General features: G+C 40.7%; 1 protein-coding gene and 1 long non-coding RNA gene across 6 annotated transcripts in view; one reads left to right on the top strand and one right to left on the bottom strand.

The window, feature by feature from the left end:
* The window catches only part of PPP1R21 (protein phosphatase 1 regulatory subunit 21), a 34,276-nt gene extending 16,521 nt beyond the window's left edge, over nucleotides 1-17,755 (bottom strand). The window contains exons 1-13 of one of the 4 annotated variants that reach the window (XM_072857107.1): nucleotides 17,613-17,752; nucleotides 15,183-15,272; nucleotides 14,980-15,009; nucleotides 14,406-14,474; nucleotides 13,833-13,979; nucleotides 11,631-11,732; nucleotides 10,758-10,922; nucleotides 10,602-10,660; nucleotides 8,118-8,212; nucleotides 5,691-5,743; nucleotides 3,334-3,483; nucleotides 191-292; nucleotides 27-115 (exon numbers count right to left, since the gene is read on the bottom strand). In XM_072857107.1, coding sequence (XP_072713208.1) covers nucleotides 27-115; nucleotides 191-292; nucleotides 3,334-3,483; nucleotides 5,691-5,743; nucleotides 8,118-8,212; nucleotides 10,602-10,660; nucleotides 10,758-10,922; nucleotides 11,631-11,732; nucleotides 13,833-13,979; nucleotides 14,406-14,474; nucleotides 14,980-15,009; nucleotides 15,183-15,272; nucleotides 17,613-17,672 — 1,211 coding nt within the window. In that variant the 5' untranslated portion in view covers nucleotides 17,673-17,752. Of the gene's footprint in view, nucleotides 1-26; nucleotides 116-190; nucleotides 293-3,333; nucleotides 3,484-5,690; nucleotides 5,744-8,117; nucleotides 8,213-10,601; nucleotides 10,661-10,757; nucleotides 10,923-11,630; nucleotides 11,733-13,832; nucleotides 13,980-14,405; nucleotides 14,475-14,979; nucleotides 15,010-15,071; nucleotides 15,094-15,157; nucleotides 15,273-17,612 lie in introns of those variants that run through there. The other 3 variants (XM_072857109.1, XM_072857108.1, XM_072857110.1) reach the window with 3 other exon arrangements.
* Nucleotides 17,756-18,105: 350 nt separating this feature from the next.
* On the top strand, nucleotides 18,106-23,563 carry LOC140649631 (uncharacterized). Of its 2 annotated transcripts, XR_012041690.1 has the most exons (3): nucleotides 18,106-18,693; nucleotides 20,740-20,886; nucleotides 22,765-23,563. It is a non-coding gene; the product is annotated as an uncharacterized lncRNA (long non-coding RNA). The 2 variants fall into 2 exon arrangements; XR_012041689.1 differs by lacking the exon at nucleotides 20,740-20,886.
* Nucleotides 23,564-26,649: the final 3,086 nt, after the last annotated feature.

Raw genomic sequence — 26,649 nt, 5'->3', positions numbered from 1 at the left:
AATTTGATCTATCAAATCAAAAGTACCTTTTTAGCTGATAAGGAAGAATCTTTCTTAAAAAGCATAAGTAGGAAGCTAAATGTTCTGAGAAGGCCTTCAATTTCACAGCTGTTTCCTGGAAGGAAAAACATCACATAAGTATTTTTGCTCTGTAAAAATCTTTTTCAATACTCAAAATAAGAAATCTTACCAGGACTGTCACAGTATCTTCTGTAATACTCTCAAACAACTGAAGCATTCCTTCCTCCAGAGGGCGAACATATGAAGCATTTTCATGAAGATACTGTGAGAACTGAGTACAGAGAGATTTTAAAATGGTGCTTGCTGAAGGCTCTTGCAAACTGTTTCAAGTTAACAATTGAATGGTCCACTTAAGCAAAGCACCTGTCATCTTAAATGATCCCCAGGACATCAATAATAAGATACAACAGTCAAGTGATGTACAGCAACCTCTCCTACGGGACACACAAACACACACCTTGAGGGAAAGTGAGAAATAGTGAAGACTACAATGGAAGTCCAGGCAAAACCCCATCTAGAGCTTTGCCACAGCACCCTATCTCATTTTAACTGCCATGCATAGCACACCAAACCCCTGGTTTTTAAGTTTAAACATTCTTGCATTCCTCACTCAACTCCATCATATTAATGCTAGATCCATGCACCATTAAGCCATCAGAATAAACTATCCTACCTTCCTCCCAGCAGTTGTTTGCCTCTCAGCCCTTGTCCTGTGCATCAGCACAAACATTTGCACAGCTATGCTGTGCAAAGTATTGAAGAACTAAACTGAGTTAAAACTGAGAGCAAGAGATACATTTAAATCTTTATCTGTATCCAGTCCAGTTTTCAACATGGGTCAAAGTATGCTTATGCCAGTGCAAAGGATGGAGCAGTAACTAATCAAAGGGAGAATTCTTATTTTCAAGAACTATGACAGGTTTGGGCAATTATGAAACTTTGGCCTCATAGAACTGCCTGACTTTGCTAAAAATCACTTAAGTAAATTCTAGGCTAATTTTGCCTTCAAAAAAGTATACCTGAGAACAAAGGTGTTTACTCTTACACATAATCAAAACATAACAGTACTGTCAGCTTTCAATTTTGATACCACAGTATTACAAAAAGCTTTTTCCACAGACTGACATAGGTAGTCAAAAGTTTTATTTTACCCCACAGAAAGATACCTTCACCTTTGATTATTTATACCACAATAGTAGCTAAATCCCAGGCAAATAGGGTACGAGAAATTTTAATTATTTCTTGTATTATTACAGTGCAGTAACACAGTGTTAACAAGAAGAGAGAGATGCCAAGCTCTCATTCATGCATGCACAAATCTGGATGGAATTAGGGAAAATTCCTAAATCTAAGGAGGAAGTAACACATGCAGTATGCTCCTGACTTGTGTTGCAAGAGAGAGGACTGGAGTTATCTGGCACGATGCTGAAGACCCAGCAGAACCCAGCAATCCAATGCTTAAAGAGAAAAGGAATACTTGAACCTGGAAGGGAATTGTCCACATCTACTTTGAGTGTTTGGTGGGGAAAATAGCTTGAAAGCGCCAGACAAGACCTGGAGTTGGGGAAAAATAAATCAGTGCAAGTGTGCTAAGCCACTTCCTGACACTTGTCTCATTTTCTCTACCACATTAGGGGGAGGTTTTTGAACCACTCAGTGGAAGAGCTAAGATCACACTGAGAACACTTGCCAAACAAACAGATAAATTAATCAAAAATACAGGAGCAACAGCAGCTTCAATGAGTGATAAAAGCTGCTTCACTGCTGGAAAGTCACGGCAAAAGCCCTGAGAGGTAGCGTGCACTAAGGCAATTAGGTCATGAATACACAATGGGGCAGACTACAAGAGACATAATTATGAAAACAAACAAAGCCTGAACTACTGAATCAGGGTAAATTATCAGAAAAGGAGAATCAAATTACAGTTCTGATTAAGTTGCATGTTTCAGCTATGTGAAAGCACTTCCCTGCTGAAAAGCAAAGAAGTGTTAACTAGGACATCAAGAAAAAAATGCATGAGAAGTGATGTCTAAGAAACCTGACTTCCTTAGTGTAAACTGCAGTACTACCTGTAGAATCCAATCACCACACTGAGCCACATAAACAAGGGGACACAGTTCCTGCCCCAAAGAATTTGGAAGCTGCATAGTTTTCACAAGAAGGATGCCATTTTGAGTACATTTGGTGGCAGGAGCAAGAAAGTGCTGTTCTCAAACTAAGATCTATGCTGAATTCCTTAGAAGTGTATTCTTGATTCAAATAGTTGAAACAACTGAAAAGGTAAATAGAGTGGGATTTCTCTAGTGGATAAACACCTTCACAAGCATATTTGTTGCCTGCAAAGAGATTAAAGGAGGTCTTCCCAAGAACAGGAAAGTTTTGTGATAGTTAACATTGCCACTACATGCATTGCAGCCATTTGATGAATGCAAATCACATCCATCTCAGTAGCTTAAGTCTGAGCCCTACAAACTACTAAATTGAAATTATAGTCTGAATCAGAAAATACTGTCATCCAGCAACTTAAATGCACATAGGTCCACTTGCACTATGAAGTCAACAACTCTGATGTTAAAGCAATTTTATTCCAAAGCACGCATATATGCATCCCCACACAAATACTTGTGCACAAAGTTCTTTTCCATGCTTCATGGCATAGAGAAAGTCAAAAGATGCAGCATAACAGCTCTGAATGATACTGTCAGAAAAGTCTTCCCATGGAGTTGCACAGCAAGAGACAGGTCAGGTTTCTCATAATAATTTCAACATGCTTTAGACTTGAAGCTTCAGAACACTTACAGGAAAGGTCTTTACACAAATAGCCCAAATGAGATTACAAAGTTGGTTTTTGACAAGGGAACAGAGTTCAAGTTCTCTCCTTCATAAGCCTACCTTACATCCAGTTTAGTTCACATTACAGTTAAACACTTTAAACACAAGACCTTCTGTCTCACAATCTCCCATGCCCCAGTGCGTTAACTAAGACAAGCATCTATTTAACAGTGTAATATTTGTGTATTTTAAATTCAGTCATCTGAACTTTCGACAAATGCACTTTAATTTAGCACTTAAAAAGCAAAACTTTGATTTGACTATCATATTGCTCTTGTAGCAGAGGCACAGGGGAAAAGGATTCTCTGCAGCTACACCTTTACCTACATTCACCCAATAGAAAAGACTTCTCATGCAGGAGAGGCTGCCTCTCAGGAACACACTTACAGCATTCCAGTAGAGGTTTCCATGACTAAGATTATTCATTCACGAAAGTCTACATAATTTAATACACTTGTAGCTGAAATCTGTAAGCTTTACCTTTTGATTTAACGGTGATATAGTGTCTGTTGCAGAATCAATGGGAAAGATCTGTACCTTCTGCTCAGTATACGTATGGAAGTTCAAAAGAGCTGTTACAAGTTCTTGAACAAAAGCCAGAGCCTGGCCAGCAAGGTCTCGCAACTTCAGCTGTAAAGATAGTTATAAAATTATTATATTTGACACATACCTATTTAAATATGAAAAAAATTCTATGGCTGGATACAAAAAATTGCTATCAATTAATTCTTTCTTGTTACTAGTTCAGCCTAAAATACACAGCAGCAATTATCTTTAACTTAAGTTTTAAAGTTTATGAATAAACTACAATGCCACACAGAAGGGCATGTTTTTCTATGACAACAAAGTACACTTATTTCATACAACAGGTGATGCTTTGCCTCTGCTGCATTTCTCAAACTACAGGCCACAAGAACACTTAGAGGTCAGTACAATTACAGAAACCATCTTTAGAAATCTTAATTTCAAAGACCAATAGATTAATTGCTGACAACAGCTCAGTTCTTTCAGTGTGGTGACAGTGAGAAATTTAACAGCTGGCTGTAAGGAAACCTAGCTTTAATTAGTAAAAACCAAAGAGATTTTCTCAGAATAAAAGGCATCTGCTTCTCTAACCAGTAACACTCAATTCTTACTCTCCCACCTGGACAGAACTGAGCTGCTGCTCATGAATAAGGCTGTTCTGTGGCTTTAGTGCAGTAGGAAGGTATCCAAGAAATGAATCCAAAACTTTCAGAAAGTTTCTGAAAAAGCAAAGACAACAGAGAAGAAAACCACACTCTGTTGTGATTTATGGAGGAGAGAATAAGGTTCAAGTGACATTTCAGCCAAGAATGAATTATCCTTCAGAGATGTATTCCTAATGCTTCAACAAAGTGTTAAAGCAAGTGAATCTTGATTATGGATCAGGGATGGTGGTGAAACTGAGTCGTCATACTCAGTTTGTGTATGTTAATTAGCTACACAAGGAAGGAAAACAAAGTATATTACTGTTTTGCTGTCCTTTACACTGCAGCCTGTGCTAATACACTAGCATTTTGCCTCCACTGGCAAAGCCAGTCATAAAAATCTGTTCTGGAACCTTTTCAAGACTGCAGATCTTGAAGCATGAGGCTGGCTCACATAGTGCTGGCAGAAAATAGTAAGGGGAGGAACTCTCCACATAGTTATTCAGATTTTTCTTAGAACTCAGCAACAGGTTGATTTAAAGCTACTTCCATCACAAAACTAGACAGCAGGTCACCTGTTCTCACAGCACATGTATTAGGAACCAGGTCTCTCTATACACACTTCTGAAGAAAGGAGAAAGCAGCTATTTGAAATCTTTCTACAGTGGCATCTGAATGCACTAACTTGAAGGTTCAAGCCATATCATACAAGCAAAGAGAAAAAACACTGAGTGCTGTGGAGCCCATCCTCAGTGGTAGCAAAACAGGAAAATTTTGACTGCATCAAGGTATCTGATTTACTACTGTAAAAAGCCTTAATATATTTAGCTATTCACAGAAAATTAATACTCATTTTTGAATACTGAGTAAACCACATTCCCAAGGAAATTGATGAAAATACAGTAATGAACAGAAAGTGTTTCTTTTTTTAATATAATATTTAAATTAGTAAGTGTGATTTGGCTTGCAAGTAAGAGGTGTTTTGGCAAGAAGTATCCCATAAAATGTAAATGAACCATACAGAGTTCTCAAAGGTATGTGATTTATTCCTTAAAAGGATTATGACTAGTGATGAGTAATATTAACTAATATGGTGTTCCAGCATACACACCAATTTGCAGTTTAAAAATGCAAACAGTCTTTGGGGCTCAAGTGATGTGACTGAAGAAGCTCAGTTTGAAAAAGGAAAGGTACTAAAAAGGAAAAAGGTACCAAAACTACCTTTTTTCAACAAAAAGCTTAAGACCTCTAAACTAACATAGTTTTAACCAACTTTAAAAATTAAATGTTCAAGTTCCAACTTACTGCAGGTTGGCATAGTAAAAGAACATGTCACATAACTTTACTAAAAGACAAATATTAAACCTTTTTGCCATTCTTTTTAAAAGGCATGCCCGAGTTAATACCTGCAGTGATCATCAGCTAGTAGTCAATGGATCAGCTCTACTGAAGTGAGGTGAGCAGACAACTTGACTTCTTGACATAAGAACAGCACAGACTACCTTTTGAAAAGCGCAGAGGCTCTGTGTACAGAAATTCCCTTGGAGTATCATGATAGTATTAAAATAGGCTATCTTCTGCCATTTCAGGTCACTAAAATGACTGGTTTTATTCAGTATCTGTGTAGAAAGTTGCATCTTTACACATGAAGCCACAAAAAGTGCTTACCTGATATCTTCTGTTGTGTAATGGTACATTCAGAGCATTGTATCGATTAGATCCTACAGGACAAAAATTGAGTTATATGCACTTATTAAATCACAGGTTTTTTAAGAGACACTTATTGGTAAATATGATTATTTTTTAAAAATATAAAATTTCATTGCAGTAATATTACAGTTCATGTAAGTAATAGTCACTAAAAAGATACAAACAATTGGCTTCAATAAAGTAGACCTAAACATCCTCACTTAAGAACTGTTACTGTGACTAGGTGGGGAGAAAGCACTTCTATACTTGCCTCAGATTGTAAGTCAAATTTAACCATCTGAACACCCTGAATTCGATAGGTAAGAGCAGAATCCTCTTGCCCAAAAGAACAGTATTCATCACTAACAAGAGTGAAAATCTTAAAAAAACCCCACCCTTAAAGTATACAAGATGATCTTCAATTTTCAATTACATTCCAGGGACCATCAAAGAAGATGAATGTGTTTTTATAATAGTTTGCACATAAAAAAGAGCTCCTGTATGTACTTGATTTGTTGATGATTTAGAATAAGATTTACTCTCCACACATTTCAGCACCCTGTTCCAGTTACAGAGCAACTAGAATGATTATTCAATTTCAAGTAGTCACAATTTTTAAAGAGGTAGAGGGATATCTGTACCTAGAGAACAGCTTACAAAGTCTTATAGATTTAAAAGGGATCACATCCATCCTCAATTAAATTGAATAATAACTACTTTAGTTTAAAGTTTGCACACAAAGGAAATTTACAGTTTGTTATTCCTTTTGTATCATTCACATCTGGTAATTAACACACAGGAAGAGGTAGTTGTATTCAAAACAAAAAACTCTGTCCAAAATTACCAAATCCTGTTTGTAAGTTAATGCTTCAGAAAACTTTATCATCTTTCTACTCTTGAAATCATGCTTAACAGTGAACAAGTCATTTAATTGTTACTGAAACTGAAGCCAGCTGCTAGTTACACTTAAAAGCAACTACAGAGCCTATAGCAAGACAGTTGGAATCCATAGCAGACAAACATTTCCTGACTTTCTCTCATTCTTCTATCACTAAAGATCTGTCCACTATTTGCAGTGTTTTCTACACAAGCAAAAACATTATGCTACAACAGCTGAGTGAGCAGATAAACAAATCTGCAAAGTTCTCGCTACAATGATAACGACCTGTAAAAAAAAATCAGCTAAAGAAGCCAGAGAAGTAGAAATAGGTAGCAGATGCCAAGCAAAGTGATCTTTGTGAGAGGAAAGAAGCAAAAAGGGTATCAACTCAAGGCACCAGCACCTAAGCATAACACACTGTATGAGAGTCAACATTTCCTAAAGAGAAGATGATCTGGTGTTTCTAAGCCAAGACTCACTGGATTGCCAACCCAGTGGAGAACTTGGAAGACTCACCCCTGCAGCACCCTGCCAGATCAGCTTTTAGAGGACCTAAGGCTATTCAAAACATTGTCATGAAGTTTTAAACTGAATGAAAAATGCAAAAGCTATTAATAAAACTTACTGTAAATTCAACAGCCTGATTTCACTTCTCTGCCCCTTCTCCACTACTTTCAGCTTTTTCACTATTCCAGGTCCTCCTAGTCTCACTGCCAGAAGAGTACAGACTGCTGCCTGCCCAAGTACAACCTGGTGTTCAAGCTATTTACAAAACCACCCAGCACACAGCACTGATCTGGCACACACTAACTGGTTCTTGTACCAAAGCAATGCAAAGGCCAAGCACTCTTAACTTCATGGTATCCTCTGCACTTCAGTTTATCTAGTAGCATTTGGAAAGGAAACAGAAAAAAGGTTACTTCAGGTAAAAGTCCCCAAATTCACAGGGTTTTTTTCCCCCTGAAAAGATGAACAAGTGAGACAAACCACGGGTAAGAACTAGTCTGGGTGTTCTCTGATCAGACATGAGAGACGCTGACAGGCTTCCCACTAATGCTAAGTGTAGACCATTATTGATGCAATGTCCCATTAAGTCAACATCTCTGCAGCCGCTAGTTTATCCCCATCTTAACTTACTGTAACTCTTGAATATACCCTGCCAAAAATAACACTCTTTGAGATGAGTAACCAAAGAAATCTGTGTGGAGAAACCAGTAAATTGACAGTGTTTCTTCACCTTTTATAATAGTCTGTCAACACTAAGCAAGACAAGTGGCAAATTACTCAAAAGCCTTCAAAAGTTTTAATTTTCATTAGAGATACATAGATAAATATAAAAACTTGATATTTTAAGATCACTAAACAAGATTATGATGAGTATTACAAATACTTATTACAATTACCTCCAAGTGTCTGTTCAGATGTCCACCATTTCTTACAGCTAATACATTTTAAGTCATAAGGAGTACCTCCTCCAGATGGATACCCAAAATTAAATAAGAAACCCAGAGCAAGGCAATACATACTTGTGTCATTAAAAGGTACTTTTTCATTGATTATGCATAGAGATTCTTCCAGTCTACTGCCCAAAGCTGCTTGAAGATTCTTTAACTGTTGCTGGCTAAATAACAAAAAGACAAATGAAAAACCACACACACACACACACTGTAAACCTTTAAAAATTAATCTGTATCACCAACACCATAGCTCACCAGAAGCATCCCTTGAGTGTACAGGTATCTGTCTCTTTCTAGAAGTTAGATAGAAATAAGACAGTAGGAATCATTTTTCCTCCTTTATGTCACATTTAATATATGACATTATATTTTAATCCCTAACAAATGCAGGAAAGCTGCAATAAATTGCTGTAAATCCTAAGTTCTTGAGAAGCTCAACTTACTTCAGAGTTAATCTTTACATTATTTTCCAATTCTGCAATTATTGTATAAGCTATATGAAGGTATTACTTTCTACTGGAATTTGAATGGGAATTCAAAAGGGCCTTTAAATTAGTTACTATATATTTAATGAGGTATTCCAATATGCAAGTAGTGAGTTGTCAATAATTCAGTTAATTATGTCACATCACTGTTAGAAATACCCCACAAGCTTTTCAAAGCCCCATATTTAAACACTACTATGATACGGCCCATTCCCACAAGGCTTGGCAATTACATTTCTGATGCATTCTCAAGTGATTTTTCGCTAGATCTGCTCCACTTGCATTTGATTGTGTACATAGATGTGAACCTAAGTTAAGATTACTAGTATCATTAGTATAGATTCTTGAGATGAACAGTAGCATATTCCAGGATTACATACATATGTCAGAGATTACTGCACATTGACTCAGACCAAATTCCACACATTACCCAACTTAGGCCCCCAAATCCTTCACTGTTTTCCTTCCCATTTGACATCTAGAACTCCTGCACATATAGTGGAAGGTGGGGGGAAGATGTCAAAGTGACAGTTTTCTCCTTTTTTACAAAAACATTTGATACACAGAAATTTATGAGGACTAAGAATCCAAAAATAGACAAGCAAGACATGAAGAAACTGGCCAATAAGCAGCTCATGCACATTAACAAACATTTTTCTTGAAGAGCAGCTCCAAAACTGCATAGAAACTGTACAGGATGAACCGCAGTAGCATTAGGCACGATAGAAAAAACTCAAAGACGAACTGCAAAAGTACAAATGTTTCCTGTTTGTACTATAAAGGAATGGCAAACAAGTACTTTGATATGTTTTGTTTTACATTCTGCCCTTTAATTTAAGGCATGCAGGCTGTCAAGTCTCATACCCCCTGGCTTTCCTGAATAAAGCATGGGCAGAGGCAAATGGATCCCTTCCCCTGAAAGAGTGGGGAAAACAGAAGAGCACTACTCTAAGACATCTTCTGTCATGTGTTCATTAGCTACTGATTTCAGCGTTTAAAAGAACCATCAGGCTTTATTATTGTCAAAAAGCCTCCCTTCTTAAATGGTAGGGACAATTTCTTACAATGACATTAATTACCCAGTCATCATAGAACATGACAGACAAGCTCTGAACTGAATAGTAGCAGATTAAGACTACACTGTTTTTCAAACACCACAAAAAAGCAAAGAGCAGCAAAACACAGCTTTCATCCTCTTTTGCAAGTCATTCTTAGTGAAACCCTGACCTGTATTAGAGGAGAGTTATTGGAATTCAAGTATCTTCGCATCTATCAAAATAATTAAAATACATACTTCAAGGTTACCATTTGAAAGAAGGAACTCTTCATCTAATCATTCACTATGCATTTTATCCATTACATTAAAGTTCTACACTGCACATGTATCTTTAAAAAATGCACCTTAATAATGAACTTCAGAGAAGTGCACTGTAATTTGATTTGGCCCATAGTCCTCAACCTCTTCCCATTTTCTACGACTTGTCTTCAAGACAATGAAGGTATTCCAAAACTAATACAATCCTTCAACAAAAAATTTAAAATGTTCTAGCTGAGTGTGTTATACCTGAAGCAAAAGCAATTGTTCAAGGAGCTTTTGGGGTGGAGAGGGATTTTTGAAACTCTTTTCAGTTGGTTGTCTCAGTATACCTTACTCAAGCTTTGTTTTTAGAAGCGGTTTGTAAAAACTCACATATCTGTTTCATACAAGTTCAGTAGTTTCTTTACTTTTTATCATATTCCATTACAAATAAATTCTTCGAGCTTTCATTAACTTCACAGCTACTTAAAATAGCTTGGTAACCCAACTGCTCTTAGTGATAGTTGAATCTATGGAATTGATTGTCTAGTTACATATTCAGAAGAAGGAAAGGGGGTCTGACCTGTACAGTCTTGATGTTAATGTGCTGTTGGCCAGTATTTGAGTTTTATCAAAGTCTTCCCCCCCTCCCCTCCCCACCTTTTTTTAAGGTATTATTGTAAGGTATTAAGGTAAAAATAATCCAGTTAATCTTTTACAGCAGTTATTTTTTTAAATCAATTTTTCATTATATTAAATAAAAACACTTACCATTCTTCAGTTCGAAGCCTACAGTCCTTAGCTTCTCTTTCTAGGGTCTGAGACTTGATCTTTATGCAAGAAGATAATCTCACAATGTAAGTGCTGACACAGCAAGATGTTTCATTTCAAAACTTTTCAAACTTTCAAGTAAGAGAAATGCCTTACTTCTAGTTTGGCTTTATCATTCTGCAGCTTTTCTATGGTATCCGTGTATTTCCTCGTTAAACTGTCCACCACAGCTTGATGCTGGGCAGCATCAGTTTCCAAAACCTCAAGTCTGGTTCTCAGCTCCGCTTCTAAACGTTTGTGTTGCTCATCTGCTTCAAAGAACTAAAAGAAAAGCAGAGCTCATATGAAAGCTTCATTTTACTATGGAATCTAGTCCTATGAGTTACACCAATTTAATTAGCCAGTCCAGGTTAATAACAAATCCTAGTTCTCAGACAAATCGAAATTTTATGATGATGTTTACAGATAAAAGATTCAGGAACAAAGTACTTTGTGTTTATTAAAGTTTTGTAGTACCAAGCATTCCTTAAATATATTGCCCATTAATAGCAGACACCTGAAAAATAACTTGAGCCGTAAGGTTCTTCTCAAGTTTTCTAAACCAAAGTGAAATGCATTCCATTTCGGTGAAGTAATTCCTGACTTAATTATGGCAACTTGCAGAAAATATCTTAAGCTGTAAGGCAATTCCAAAACAGTTAGTGAACTAAGAAGAACTTTCCACCCAGTACCAACTATATGGCTATTTTCAGTAGAGTAGCTAAGTGTCACCAAAAGTTAAAAACCTAAATGAGAAAACATGAATTATGCGAGTTATTCCACATACTGTCTTAAGAATCTGAAGTCAAAATACTTTCTCATTTGCCCAACGAACATCTTTATGAACAAGGTATCCGACCTAATCTACTATTTTGCATACAACTAAGCTTCTAAACCCACTAGTTTTCAGATGGCATTTTATTTTCTCTATCTTTGTTCATGTGACCAGTTTTCTGAACTAAAAAGAAAGGCTAAAAAAGTTTAACTCACAAGTATATGTAGTCGTTCATTCTCTTCTATCTTCTTCTGAAGATCTTCATTGAAGACACTTTTCTGCTCTTGACTCAACTGAGATGACGATTCTGCACTTTTCTAAAAGAAAGAAACTGCATTCATTATCTCCAAGTCTCTGGGGATATCCCAAAGCCCATTCCCAAGTGTATGAAAACTTCCCATCACTAATTTCAATAGAGGCATGAGTATATATCTTTCTTACATCGACTAATATCAAAAGGTACGTATATTGCACACAGCATGAGCCTAAAAGCAGTACTTTTTCCTTCACACTGTTGTTACTGTACAGTGGTAGAATGCTAACTCGATAAGGACTCAGGAAAGCCTCTACTCAGGCGTCACATTCACACACACATGAAATGCTTGTATGGGCAGATGCCCATTTGACATCATTTGAATCTTGCATGATTCCACGCAGTCAGTAATATGAAATCCTACGCACACAGGCTTATTTGGTTTGGTAGCTGTGTGTAAGGCACATCTGCCCCCAGCAAGCATCCAGGTGTAAGCTGGTCTGGTCTCAGCAGAAACCAGCAATAATCACTGAAACTGCACTATCCCACAGCAGGCTGTAGCATAGGGTGGCACTGGAAAATACAGGGTCTTCACTGTCCACCACCTACCCTGAGAATACAGACATCTCTCTCTGCCAACTGTTTCCTCATTTTTCACCCATTTTGTCCAAAAGACTCAGAGACCATCAGTGAATCCCACACTGCTTCTCTGCTCTACCACACTGCTGGACAAAGGTAGTACCATCACTAAACAAAGGGAGACTGTTTACATTTAAACTTAACACTGAACTTCAAGTGCTTGGGACAGCTAGGACAGCTAAGCCACCTCTGCATTTGATGTCAGCCTATGAACTACAGCATCTGAGATATGGGCATATGTTCTCCTCCTCCTAGAAGAATTGCAGTCTGACACAGATCATCTATCCGAATCCTAATCTAAATAGTTTTAGATGTGATTTACATGGTCTCCCTCTGAAGTAAGGGTGACATGGAATTTAGTGGGGATGTGTTCAACACAATGTACGTACTCAATGAGGCCCTACAGGTAAAACTAAAGGGAACATATTTAAAAGGTAGTACAAACACTTCTTAAAAAAAGAAATACAGAACTGTGCATCCTGACAGCTGAACAGGAAAGAAAGTCAGTGGCAATGGTTTGTAAAGCTACTCAAGCCAGGCTGAGGTCCTTCAAAATTTGGAAACCTGTCTAATGAAGTGATAAGTTACATAACACGAAATAAAAGAACAGAAAGGTCAAACTGCGCTTTGAAGAACAATCTACTATGGTGCATGAATAACATAAGTCAGAGGTATTATGCTTGTCAAGGAACTGGATAGCAAAAAAATGAACAAGAATTTAGGGAAAAAGTAAGGAAGATGATCATATTACTAATCAGTTGAATGATTTCTTTGATGTCACTCTTGATAGCTACAGCATTTTGGGAGCTAACCAAAATAAAAGATGACAGTAATTAAGAGGGGTTTCCTCATAAGAGGAAGGTAGCAAAGGATGCTTGAGAATTATTTGAGTCCAGACACACGACCTCTGGAATTCCAATGTTACCTACAGACAACATGGCTGATCTTGGACAAAACATGGCATAACCAGGTTTAATCAGCAAGCATTTTGGCAAAGAAAGATCGCGGTACTGACATTATTCTGTCATTTTGAAATAACGTAAGGAATACTAGCTAAAAATTTAGATTTCAAAGCATTTGACAAGATTCATGTAAGAGCCAAATAGAAAAGCTACAATCATAGACTGAAGAGTTAACCATCAACATCAAAATTACAAAGCAAGGAGGTGGAGATAGGAAATGAGGGGTGATCAGTTTTCTTTATAGCAGTAGATTAATCACAGAGCTCCAAGATCTTTCCCAGCTGTTTGAACACTTAATAAACATCTAGAAAGGGAGACAGCAATTCACTATCAGTTAGCTGAAGCACTAGAAAGAAGAGTACAGAACTACTTAGCATATATTATATGTATCAATACCTGTTTTGTGGGTATTTTCACTAACATCAGTTAATAACACAAGTTCTGACAAAAACATTCAGCTCAACCCTTGACACAAAACAACTACTGCTAGAAATCAGGATAAGACATTGACAGGTGATGAGCAGACATCTGCTAAGCAAGTTTTTTTTGCCTTTAGCACATACCTTGTTCTTCTTACCCCTAGCTTCACTTAATGCAAGTTCATCTTGAAGTAACTCCACCCGCTTAGCAAGTTGCTGATTTCGAAAGGTCAAGCTGTCCATTTCTTGTTGCACTTTTCTCAGTGATTGGTCCTTCATCTTCAGTTGCTCCTGAATGAGCAAAAAGTTTTAAAATTAAAAACTTTCACACATGCTTTTAATAAGAAGTATCACATTAAAATAAAGAACATACTAAAAAATTGCTTTCTTCACTATTTGAACACTGAAGAGGCAAAAAGTATTGCTTTTAAACTAAAAAACAGATTTCACTTCCTTGAGCTGCCCACAGATCACACTCAAGTAGGTACTTCATTCTAAGGTAATCATCAAGAAGCAACTTTCCACTTTTACAAAGTCAGCACCTACAGAGAACAATGAAGACTAGTTGGCAGAACAGAAATTATTTTAGTAAATCAAGTTCCTTCTTTATTCTTTTAATCACAATACTTTGAGTAAAAAGTATTCCCACTTACCCTTCCCATTTACCTATTTTGTCACAGCTTAATACATCTGACACAAGCAGTTTTTGGAGATTACCTTCAGAGAAGCAGAGTTTGCTTGCTCATCTACAACCCCTTTTTTCAGCACTTGGTTCTGAGCTCGAAGCTGAAAAATAAGAGATGCCAATAACTATGCAAGGCAAAGGAATAAATAAAAGCCATTCATTAGAATGTGCACAAAGCATCATATTCTCTCATAAGAGCACCAGATGTGCATGCTTTTTAAAGTATTCTGTTCAGTTAGATAGTAGTGGTTATCAGGTTGAAAAAAGCATCCAATTCATATCCTGAATTGCCAAGAAGCAAGAGGTTACTTTACCATCTGAATATTTTGGTCAAATAGAACCTAATTCTTACTCAATAAATAACTTGGAAGACTAGTTAAATATAGTTAAGGTTTGAAGAACAGTGAACAAATATGGAAAAGTTGCAACTTCTTCCTTGACTAATCAAGTTCTTGCTCATATTCAGTGCTATTTCCATTTCCGTCCTCTTCTCCCCAAAACTGTTAATGACTGGTTCTGGAACATAAGCAGGGCTCACAATAAAGTCAAAATCTGCATCAATGCAAGAAGAGCTTAACTATAGTCTAATGCAAAAATAGTTATTACCGGTAGCAGCAGATGATCCAGAGAGAACAGCTTGACAAACACTTCAGGAAAATGCATAAAAAGCGTAGAAGAAAAAGCCCTCTAAGACTTACTCTATAGTTCACAAATTTGAGCTAAAAATCACTGTGGTGAAAAGTGATACTCAAGAAATCTATTTCCCAGTCACTTCACAGAGTACCTCTACCCTGCAGCAATGAGGATACCGACAGTTCCATCTTCCCATTCCTTGATAACTGCTTGAATCCCGGTTTCTTCAATGGCAGTTTGTATTCATTTGACATGTTTGAGTCCAGCTGTTGCAGATATAAATTAAAAGGGTTTGTATAGTGTTTGGGAATACCTCTGGCAGATGCATAAAAGGCAAGATTCAATGTAAAACAGCAATGGCTAATCTTTTCAGTCTGATGACTCAATATATTTGAAAGGTCAAAAGTCAGTTGACATTGCTAAGCACAGCCTTTTGCCCTGCAGTATTCCCCCTGTGCTGCTCAGGCATCACAAAGGCAAGAGAACAAACTTGCAAGAGCACCAACTTGCGAGAGCACCACAGACAGACTTCCAAGCACAGGGTTTCCCTAGCAAAAAAAAGCAGTGCAGTAGTTTCCTACGCCATTTTTCTGCCACAGCTACTAATGCAGGAACATGCCAGGTGCAGTGAACGAACTAGCTCAACTGTGCTGCATTGACGGACCCAAGCTGAAGAGTGATCCACCAAAGGGCGTCACAAGTTGAAAGAGCCTTTTGACTACTACTTCCATCAGGGTTGTGAGAGAGAGCCAGAAGCTGAACTCGAGGGGAAGAAGTGACTCTGAAAACACACATCCTTCTTCTGGACTGCTCTGTGAACTCTCAGGGAAAGCAATCCTTTGGCAGGTACTTCTCTTGGCACTCCTTGAGTCTATCAAGCTCTTGTCTACCTCTCTCCTTGGCTTCCACAACACAATTAAATGAACAGGCAAATAGCTTCCTAGGGCTACTCTCTGCTTCCACCTGCCCACAGTAAACAGCCAATTGAACAAGCAATCATTTGCACAAAGAGGAGAGTTATCTGCAAAGGGGATCCCACAATGCCCTGGAGTTGTTGCACAAGAAGTGGGATGAGACCAAAAAATAGTTCCCACAAAGAACCAATGAAACATCACAGGCTGAAAGTTGCAAGATGAAGTTCAAAGAAAGATTCTGGACACCATGATACTAAAAGAAAGAGGATCCAGCAGCTGGAACTTTCAGAAGCTATAGTCAAAAGTCGACATTTCAAAGTTTCATTCTGGAATCAAGCAGCAAAGTCCCTCAATTACTTTATCCTGAGCCATTTTTAATCTCCAAGGTACAGCAGAGCCGCTGTAGAAAGCAACAAGAAATATGAACTCTGTGACCTACAAAGCCCCAAAGTGAATTAAGTTTTCTTAGAATGATTTTGTGGAAGCATTAAAAACAAAAATATATCTGTGAACAATTTAGATTCTGTACAGATTTTTTTTATAGCAGTTCCAAGGAGAATAGTATTTAAAGACACATTGTTCTGTAATCTAGGGAAAGGTGTCAAATACAGTCAAGTGCCTTATGCCAAACACTCTGATGCTGTGCTATCCAAAACCAAAGTGTTGGCTTTCTTTCCCAAGGCTGCTGAAGAACTATGCCATTCAAGACCAACAGTCTCCTCTTCCTTTTAGTGAAGAAACAAGAATGAAGAGTTCTGTATTAAGCAAGGCTCCACCATCTAAGAACTCATCTCAAGCACCTTGGAAAGGAAAGGCATTCTCCGCTATGGGCCAGAAGTCTTTGCAAATACGCTGTTAAGCAGTGCCAGAAACGGGAAGCAAAGTCACCTAAGGCAGCTGCAGAATGGGAACAGACATGAGGCAAGCATAGAATCAAGTGTCCTTACTTCCAAGACACTGCAACACCACTGCAAGCACTAACATCACTGAACTCCCACATCCACCAGTCAAAGCAAACTCAGAGTCTACACGTAAGATACAAGACCAAGACCTCAACAAACGTTCACCCCCAAAAAGATAACTAAGCCTCATGCCCGACTGGGAAGTGGAGAAGTAAGGGAAAGCACTGCTAGTTTCACTGCCCTGGCATATGGCTGAACCCATTATTTGTCCTACTGGATGCTTTGCAGGCAAGGCCACTTGGCTCCTCAAGCCGGCTTGCCCAGACAGCCCTCGGCAACGCTGTATTGCTTCGGCACCTGCAAACTCGCACCTCCCCTGCCTGCCCAAGTTTGCCTTCACCTCATCCGCAGGAAGAGGCAACCCTTGGGCCCCAAACGCTTCACGCTGCCACAAAAATCAGCGTTTCAGTCCTGACCAGCCCTCTACTCCGGCTGGGCACAGCGCCGAAGGCAGCCAAGCCGGGCGGGAGAGCTCAGGGCCCCGCCGCCCCACGGCGGCACCGGGGCAGAGCAGCCGGCTCCCCCGGGCACGGCAGGGCGGGCTCAGCGAAGGCACAGGCAGCCCCGCGGGCCGAGCGGGGAAGGCCCCCTCCCTCAGAGAGGCGCCCGTTAGGCGCGTAACGGCCGGCAGCCCGCGCGCAGGGAGCGGCTGGAGGGGGGCAGCACCGGCAGGGGGGCGGCGGCGGCCGCCGCTCGCGGAGCACCGAGGACAGGCTTTGGCGCCTGATACCTTGGAGTACTCCTGAGCCAGCTTCTGGTACTTCCCCTGCAGCTCCGCGGCGGCCGCCATCCCCCCGCCGCCGGCTCGGCGCTAGCGCAGCCGCCAGCCCCGCACGCCCGCGAAGGGAAGACGCACTTCCGGGTTCAGGCGGCGGGAGCGCGGTGACGCCACCACGCCGCCCCACACGCCGCGGGGAGGCAGGGCGGAGCTTAAGTCGCCGGCGCCACCATCTTGACGCAACTTCCAAGATGGCGGCACGGAGGAGGGCGGGGCCGCAAGGGGGGGGGGGTGCCCCGGGCCACGTGACGCCAGTGAGGCGGTCACAGCCGCCTCTGTTGCCATAGTAACAGCCGCCGAGCCCTGCGCGGCCTCGGGGCTACGGGGCCCCGCCCCGCCCAAAAAGCATCGGCCGCGCGCGGGAGCAGCGTTCGCCCGGGCGGGGCAGGGAGGCCGGGGCGGCGGGCGCTGGGCGCTAGTGGGGGCGGGGGGTCCTGTCGGCGGATCGCGACGCGGGAAGCGGCGGGCGGTGCCCCGCGCCGTCCCCTGCCTGGGCAGCGTGCTGGGGCGGTCCCGCGGCTCCCCGCCCGAGGCAGGGTTGTCGCTAGGGGGAGCCCCGGGCCCGGGCCTGCGGCAGCGGGGCGCGCAGCGGCGGCGGGGGCGGTCACCGCGGCCCGCAGAGGCCCGGTCGGGCCCGCCGCCGGTGTTTGAGGGCGGTTGCTTGAGGGCCTGCTCCTCAGGCGGCGGCCGGCGGAGCCTGAGCTTGGGGTGTGTTGCCGGGGGAGCGGGTCAGGCGCGGGGCCTGGTACCTGCCTGCCAGGGCAGGAGCCTGCAGCACAGAGCGTCGTGCGTTACTCCTTCGGAGTGCGCTGCAGCTGTTGCCTGACGTAATACGCGTAATACCCACAGAAACCGAGGCAAATACTTTTTTTGCAGATCCACAGGTGAAGAAATGAAACAAAAGGCCGATAAGTCATTTCTCATGGTTCGCAACGAGTGAGTGGCAGGGATGGGATTAGTCGGTGCCAGCACTCGGCTCTTCCTACTGCGTTCAAGCTTCAGTGCCATTATATCCTAATGAAGGGGAACACGGGTAAATCGTGTGTTACTGCATTGCCGTCAGTTTGCTCTCAAGCCGCAGAAACTCGTAATTTCACAGTCTCGGGGGTAATTTTGAGTATCTGCACCCTCTGGTCCCCGGGGGGGGCCCTTCTCTGCTGCCTCCAGCCTGTAGGTCCCTTTGTTTCAGAGCCACCTTTCAGCTTCTCCACCATTCAACCATCCTCCTTTAGAAATTGATTAGACTGTGCTAATTATCTCCTATTTTATTTCTTATCCTCAGATTTGCCAAACATTTAAATGTATATATACCGTCAGCACTCTTTAAGCAGAATCTGAAGGTATCATATTAGGTGTATTTGGTCCTGCCAGATACCCAGCCAATGCAGGATTTTGTCTCTGAAAATAACTGGAAACAGATGTGTAAGGAAAAGGATAATAAGGCAAAAATGTGATGATATGCTGAGTATCTGGTGATTTGCAGGTTAAGGGCTTCCTGGTCTATGATAGAGATGTAACAGCAAATTATTATTTTTGTTCAGTTTCCATGGTATCATTTTTTTCCACTTGATTTCAGCGTGGTGTCTTCATAGCCTTTCCTCAGTAGTGGGTAGTGGTGGAGATGCTAAATCATCATTTTCTTTTCTCTTTGTTTCCCTTAAGTAGGAGTAGATAGTAGGTGCCTGTAATGGAAGCTAATCCTTTTCCTTAGTCTTGAGGCTTTGATGGTGTGTGCTGTTCTTTTGCTTATCACAGTAGTGGAGTTGGCAAGCACTAAATATGATAGGTGGCCAGATTAATAAATATGTTTCTATCTCCCCAGGAAGTCTTAATGTTGGAGGGCATGTCGCTGATCTGTATTGCCAAGAACAGAGACTGCACATTTTTAGGAAGTCTAAAAGGGGAAAAAAGCAAAACACATTGTCAGTATTCATCCAAATGATCTTGCTGCTGTTCTGCATGACCAGAAGAGCTTAAATAGCAATACTGGAATAAGAAATAAGGAAGCTCTAGTTTTTAACATTAGAGCCATGATAGACTGCTCCTTCCGCTCCATTTTGTATTCCCTACAGAAGTTCTTAATGAAGTAAATGGAGTTTGCAATTGCCATTCAGCACATCAGGGTTAACAGCAACATACCTTGCATGGTATGTCCTCACATGTCAGTGCAGTAAATTTTATACTGGAAATTTATTAAAAACCTTTACAATTTATTCTAAGCCTGTGTTTTTAGGTTTGCATTTTCTAGGGTATGTCTTTCATGAAATGTTAGATTGAAATGCTTTGAACATACTTTGCAAAATACAGTACTCCTGGTTTGTGCTGTGTTCAAAGATGCTTTTGTGATAAAATTTTCCCCTTGTATCTGGTGCAGTGCAGGCTGGTTTCACAGCTGAAAGCTGAGAAAGGGAGCTGAGGGAATTACAGTGCCTAGTTGTAGCAGAATGAATTGCTTTCCCACTGACAACAACGGTGTTTCTGACTGGGCAGCTAGCATTCAGGGCGGAGGAACACAGAATTTATTTGCGTGCATCCATCCAGAATGGCAAGATCCAAATGTACATTATATAGGGTATTTATCATAGGAGGCAATGCCAGTTTCTTAAAGCACAAGTGGATGGAGTGAATCAAAAGATGTGTGCTTTTACTGCGTAAAGGCTGTAAGGCTGAGAGCTGACTGCAGGATTTCTGGGCTCATCAGAACAGCTCTATTTCAGTGTATTTTAAGCATCAGACCAGCCTCTTGTATTTTAAAGTGGTCCTGTCTCTTGCCCAGTTTCTCATGGATCCTGGAGTCCCTATAATGCTAGGAACATGTAATGTTGTAGTTTATCACCATTCCACAGCGGTACTTGGTGAACAGCTTGAGTCAAAGTTCCGCAAACATACAGGTAACGAAAGTTATGTGGCTTGTTTGGTGTTTTTTTTTTTTTAACTTTCTCATAGGAAATTCTCAGATTCATCGTTTTGATTTGTCATTGCAGCTGCAGTGCTACTTCCCCTACTTTTCAGCTGTGAAAAAATGTCTTTATTGTGCTGTTTCCTTGCAAGCACTTTCTTAATACTCACCTCTCCCCAGAGAGCAAGGTTGTCCAGCCACTGCACCTGAGAGGCGCACAATGCGTGTTGCTGCAGCGCGGTGTCGTAATGCTTCCTTGTCAGTGACTCAGTGTGTCATTGCAAAGGACTGATCCTGTCATCAAAAGTTCAGAGCAAGAGAGATCAAGTGAGTGAAATGCCAAGCAGTGTGGGGTAGTTGCCGCAGGACCCCCGAAATACTACCTTCTGCAAATCCACCCACATGAATATAAGTACACGTTACGGCAGCAGAACTTAATGCAAGCTAAAACATGACATGCTGAGCAAAGAAATCCCTTACAAGGGTCATAGCATTTTTGCTTGTCGTCTTGGCTTTCATGGGGGAGAATGGACAGCAAAGGATATACAGTGGAAGGCTGTCCTTTTCTTATTCCTGTGCTCAGCAGCTAGTATAATAGGTGTTGAGTTTTAGATGCTGTCTCAAGACAAATAATTTATTTAAGAATTACAGAGATTGTTTCAATATGTTCTATTTTGAAGCTTGTTTATCCTGCCTTCCCTGCTCAAACAGTGCCTTCCCCTCTGTCCGATTAGTCAGAACTTGTACTCATACACCCTGTGAATAGGTGCAGGTAGAGAAATAAACAAAGAATATATTTTGACTCATCCGGGATGTTTTCTGTGCTTTGGGAAAATAAACTTCATTGTCATCACTTAAATGCTTACAAGTATTCACAACAAAAGGGTTTCTAAGCTCCGGAAAAAAATTCAAAAATGATTGGAAGGGAGCCATCTTCAGTCATCAGGCTCTCACAAGCAATGCATAAACCACATCCTCGGAAGCTGCAAACACCCTAAACTGGTGTTTTGTTTCTGTTATCTTAGCAACGGCAAGTATGAACAGCAGGATATGCACTCACGATATGCGCTCGTTACTTCTCATGGTGACTCTGTAACTGTTTGTTTTATATAACCTTTCACCTCTTTCAAAATCTGATTGTTCTGATAAAATTTTAAAAAGCCAACTACTAAAAAAAAAAAAAAGTATGTGCATGTACAGATATGCACTTCACAGAACAGTTTCTTGTAATTATTTGTAGTTTTCATTATCATAATTTCAGTGTTTCCATAGCATTTAAAAATAGAAATGAAAACAAGTCTCTCCGTCTCTTGCGTCCCTTCCCAGCCCATAGGATAAATAGCTTGAGTCATCTATAGGGTGTGTGCATGGCCGGGAGAGCGGTGCCTTTGTGTAAAAAGAAATTGCTGAGAACGAGAAGGTGGAAAAACTGAGCGGGCAGCTGCCTGTGATAATTCAGAGTTGACTTTGCAGCTCACGTTCCGCTCAGGTACAACACATACCAGCCCTTGGTGCAACAGCAGCAACTTCTGTGTCTTCACAGCAAATCCTTACTGATATTCACTCCATAAACCAGCAGAACTTAGTAACAGCTGAAAAAGTTTATGTTTCTTCCATTCTTTTGAATGTGGAATTCCCCCTCTTCCAGGAAAATGAAACCTCTTCCCTAGCTCTGCCATCTTTTGTTGAAGGGCTACACATCTACAGCCTTGTTTCCTGCTTTTCTTCTCTTCACGCTTGCAGGGGCCATAGCTGAGAAACGTTGGCCCAGCTAAGACTGCCTGCACTCAGATTCTGCAGTCTTGCACATTTGCTGGAGAAAGAAAAATAAAAGCAATGTACATTAAATCCTGAGAGTCAAATTGTCCAATTTCATAGAGAAAGATAAAAGACTGAATTGAGAAGGAGCGTTACGAGATTGTACAGTGAGAAGTGGATGCTCTTTCACGTATACCAGATGTGGACACAGGCTGCAAGTCTTTGAAAGAAGTCCCGACTCGCCCATGCGAGTAACACCAACAAACCAGGAGCTGTCACCTGCAGCAAAGATGGCATGGGTTTCTCTTAATTTTCTCAAATCTCCAGAGACAGACAGAGGAGCAGAGAAAGGAGAGGGAGAGATCTGGCAGACTTACCAGTAGTTTAGGAAACATCTTAATCAGAACTATTCCTGTTCATAAGCTTTTTTTTTTTTTTTTTTTAAAGATTGTGGCACCTCCAGAAATAATTTGGACTTCTGGAATGAGCTAAGGCCGGGTCTTTGGTGTGTAAAGACTGTCGTGGAAAAAGAAGAGGGATGGAGGAGACGTGGGGCAGGGCTCCTCACCGACCGAGCACGGGGAGAAGGCACAACATGCCCTGCGGAAGGAGAAGGTGATAAGCAGTTATTTGTACATTGCAAGCCCGGCGATGGGAAACATGAACTTGAAGCAGTGGAACAGGGGGACGCCCTGGGAGGATTGAAAGGCAGCAGGGGAGTATTATGATCAAATTGACTGCTGGAAAAAGTGCTTTGGCGGAGACAGGTTTGTCTTTGTGGATTAGTATGAACTGGAAAGGAGAAGGAGCATGAGGAGCAAAGTAGTGCTGGTTTTGAATCCTAACAATGGGAGGAGGAAGAATCTTAGGGGGATTACGAGGCTGAGATGGACCATATTTACCTTTTTAAAAATATGAATGGTCCAATTTATTTTTTTTTTTTTAGTTTTATTACATTTATGGATTTTTTTGTGCAGTTCTCAGTGTTTTTGCTTTTGTGTGTGCGTGTGTGGTTATTATACTGACCAGTAAAAGCAGCATTATTTCAGCTGAGTGAAATATCACATACCTTTAAGAAGCTAGCAGTGAACTTGAGGGCACTTACAGGGACATGTGTAGTAATTAATCAAGGAATGACACAGTTGGTCAGAAATATTTTCTTTTTTTTTGTAAAATATGGGAGTAAGCTTCCAGGCCACTATGCTTTAGAAAGAAATAAAATGTAGAAAACTATTTAGAAAAAAAACCCCAACTCTGTAGAACTTCTTCATGATCTGTAAATATTCTATGTAATGATTTAAAAGAGTTAAAGTTTTCCAGTATTAAAAAACCCTTACATTTCAAAATGACAGCAGTTTATTGGACTGGTTTTAGATAAGAAGACAAGCTTCTTAACCTAGATGAAATTCAGCTAGAAGTAAGAGGACACATAATATTACTAAAAGTTGAAGCTTAATTGTTATTGCCAGCTACCCATCCATAAGCATTCATTCATTTGAAAACCAGCATTCCTTAGAGAGAAAGTAGGTGCAAGCCACTTGCGCGAGCCAGCGAAGAAAGGAAGATTCACAGAATGACAATGCACTATTTTCCACCTCTAATTGCATCCCATATTTCTTTGTATAGATCAGCACTAAAATGAAATTTGGTGTCAAGATCTAGCTGGGGTGCTTATGCTTCTCCTCGTTATGAGCCACTCTATATAATAAATAAAACAGCAATGCTACCAGAAACAGGGTATTTGTGAAGTCGGACACCAACAAGTAAGGATTAACGACAACATCGGAAATAATGAGCCTTGACAGATCTAGGGTTAAAAAATTTAAAATTAGATCCTGCTGAAAGCCGAATCTTGTCGCTAAGCAACGGCTGCATGGGATGCTGCTGTCACTCAGCGGATGCTTCTCTGGGGAGTTAACATTATGCTCACAGAAAATGGGTTATGATTGGGTCAAGGTGACATCATGCAGCACGGCGGCATCATTTTTTTAAGGTAGCATACAACACGGTCACATTCGAGTTAACACGCGGATTTGTGTAGCCACTCGGAGATTTAAGGATACCTCTCTTTTCTTTTGAAATGGCTCAGCTCTGCCTACACCTTACCTGCCCCGCGGAAGGGCTCGCAGAGCCTGCGCCAAACAGCAGGTCATTTCAGCCAGCACACCGTAGTCACACTCAACAGGTGGATTTTTAATCTTTTCAGATTACTCGGAGCCAAAAGAAAAGCAAGATGCCTGTAATTTGTGGAGGTCTGACTGTGTATTCAGAGCATGGGAACCTCCACCAGCAGTTTGGAAAACATGCACAAAGCTTATGAGAGAGAATAAAATGTACCCTTACTGAAAATAACTAAAAATTTAGTTTGCTGAGCTAATTTTAGCATTTAAAACAACTGGGAACCTACTGGATCTTAGTAAGAAACCAAGGTACCAAGTTAATTAAATCAAAAAAAGCCTTTAAGGCACAAAATCTATTTTTAAAAGCGATGCTGCGTAAAGGTTGATATAGGCACCTACAGAGATTTTTCTGAACACCTGCCTGCCAACTGCAAAGCACCTAAGCACGTCAGTGCTTCTGTGGTTGGTCTGATAGGGACCAACCTGCATCTCCAGGCATGAAAATACCCAAGTGCTTAACTGGTACCAGCGTCTTTGGAACCGATACAGAAATTAGGTATTCAGTCCAATCTAGTATGCTGCCCATTAGGGCTTGGAAAATCAAGATACTATGCAAATGGAGATTATGGCAACCAGCATAAAAGCAACACTCAGGTAGACATACCTAGTTTTAAGAAACTGGATGTCCTTTTCTGAACGCTGAAAGAGCACAGACAAGTGCTTGGTTGAGGGTAGTCACTCTGATGACTCAAATTAAGTGTGACAACGGCAAATGTAGCATCTCCTACTAAGCCATGAAGCAAAGACTCCTTTGATCCGTCCCCACTATTTTAAACAAAAAAACCTAACCCTGTAGGTAACTGCAAAATGAGCTGAACGGCAACGTTCATTGATGAAATATGTATCACGGCTGACAAATCTTGTCCTCCTTCCTGTATTTGGACAGGCTGTGCCAAAAGGGAGTTCCTGGTGAGCAGGAAGGTTACCAGGAGAGATCATGAAGAGTCAGGATCAGGACAGATCTCATTAAATCAAGTTCCAGGTCACAAACTACCAACTTGTTCTGCTGACTGGGACCTCATCGTTTGGCAGTGACGGGAAAAGAACAAAGGCATGGACATACTAGTTGATAACAGGATTAGTCAACTGTATGTGGCCGTGGTAAAGGCCATGACAAGCTGAGGACGTGCCAGGCAAGAGTGGTGCTGCAAAGTCAGGGAAGGTATTAAGGCCAGGTTACAAAAAGCACCAGCGTTCTACAAGAGCATCTGTAGCTCTTCTCGTGCACGTGCCAGCAGGCTGAATTCAAACTGGAATTGATGTACAGAAAAGTGGTTAAGAGGAATGAAGATCATGTCTTCCAAATGGAAACCGAGTAATCTTGGTTTGTTTACTAAGTCAAGAGCCTAAGGAGGGAAATGATTGCTTTTGTACTGATGCAATAGGAAAACAAACACTGTGATGTTTAACAAAGAGCTGTTTAAACTAACACTGGCAGAGGGTAGTTAATAATCTTAACATTAGCTGTCAGTAGTTTATAACTGTAGGAGGAGGTAGCTTTCAGGAGAGCCTTCAGGAAGAAAAGGGAGAACAAGCAACCCAGCTGATCTGAAGACAAAATTTGAGCAGAGGCAATATTGCTTTACCGTCTCAGGTGCAAGAACAGCTCTTGCAGGTAAAAACAGGGAAGAGAGTCTCCATGTCCAAATACACTGGGAAAGTTCACAGAACATTGCTGGACTAATACTCATATGTGATTATCCCTAAGCATGCCAGATCGTATATTTACTCAGACTGCTCAAACTAAGAACACTTACAGGTATCTGGAAGCTCAAGGTTTGTGAAAGTATAACCATATTCTGTGTCAAATTTAGACAGCCATTTTTGCAAGATAAATCTGATCTATTAAGTATTTCCTCAACAAATGTCCTTAAAATACAGCTGGTATAAGTGGGTAATTGCTTCAGGTAATGGTTTATTTCAAGAGTTGTGGCTCCATACAGAGGGTAATTTCCAGCAAAGGCGTAACAGAGGAAAACACTCTTGGGAAATTTAACAACGAACTTAAGGCTCTCTTAGCACAATATAGTGAATAACAATTAGAAAGATATCATTAACATACGATACATAGCTGTGATCTTGTCCAAACTAATTAGAGCAGTTGTTCTCTTATCAGTATATTAAGATGAACACTAAATCAAAAGATATTAAT

Source organism: Ciconia boyciana, chromosome 3, assembly GCF_034638445.1.
Source record: "Ciconia boyciana chromosome 3, ASM3463844v1, whole genome shotgun sequence".
Lineage (NCBI taxonomy): Eukaryota > Metazoa > Chordata > Aves > Ciconiiformes > Ciconiidae > Ciconia > Ciconia boyciana.
The sequence above is the reverse complement of the archived record's forward strand: the minus strand, read 5'-3'. Positions and strand labels throughout refer to the sequence as shown.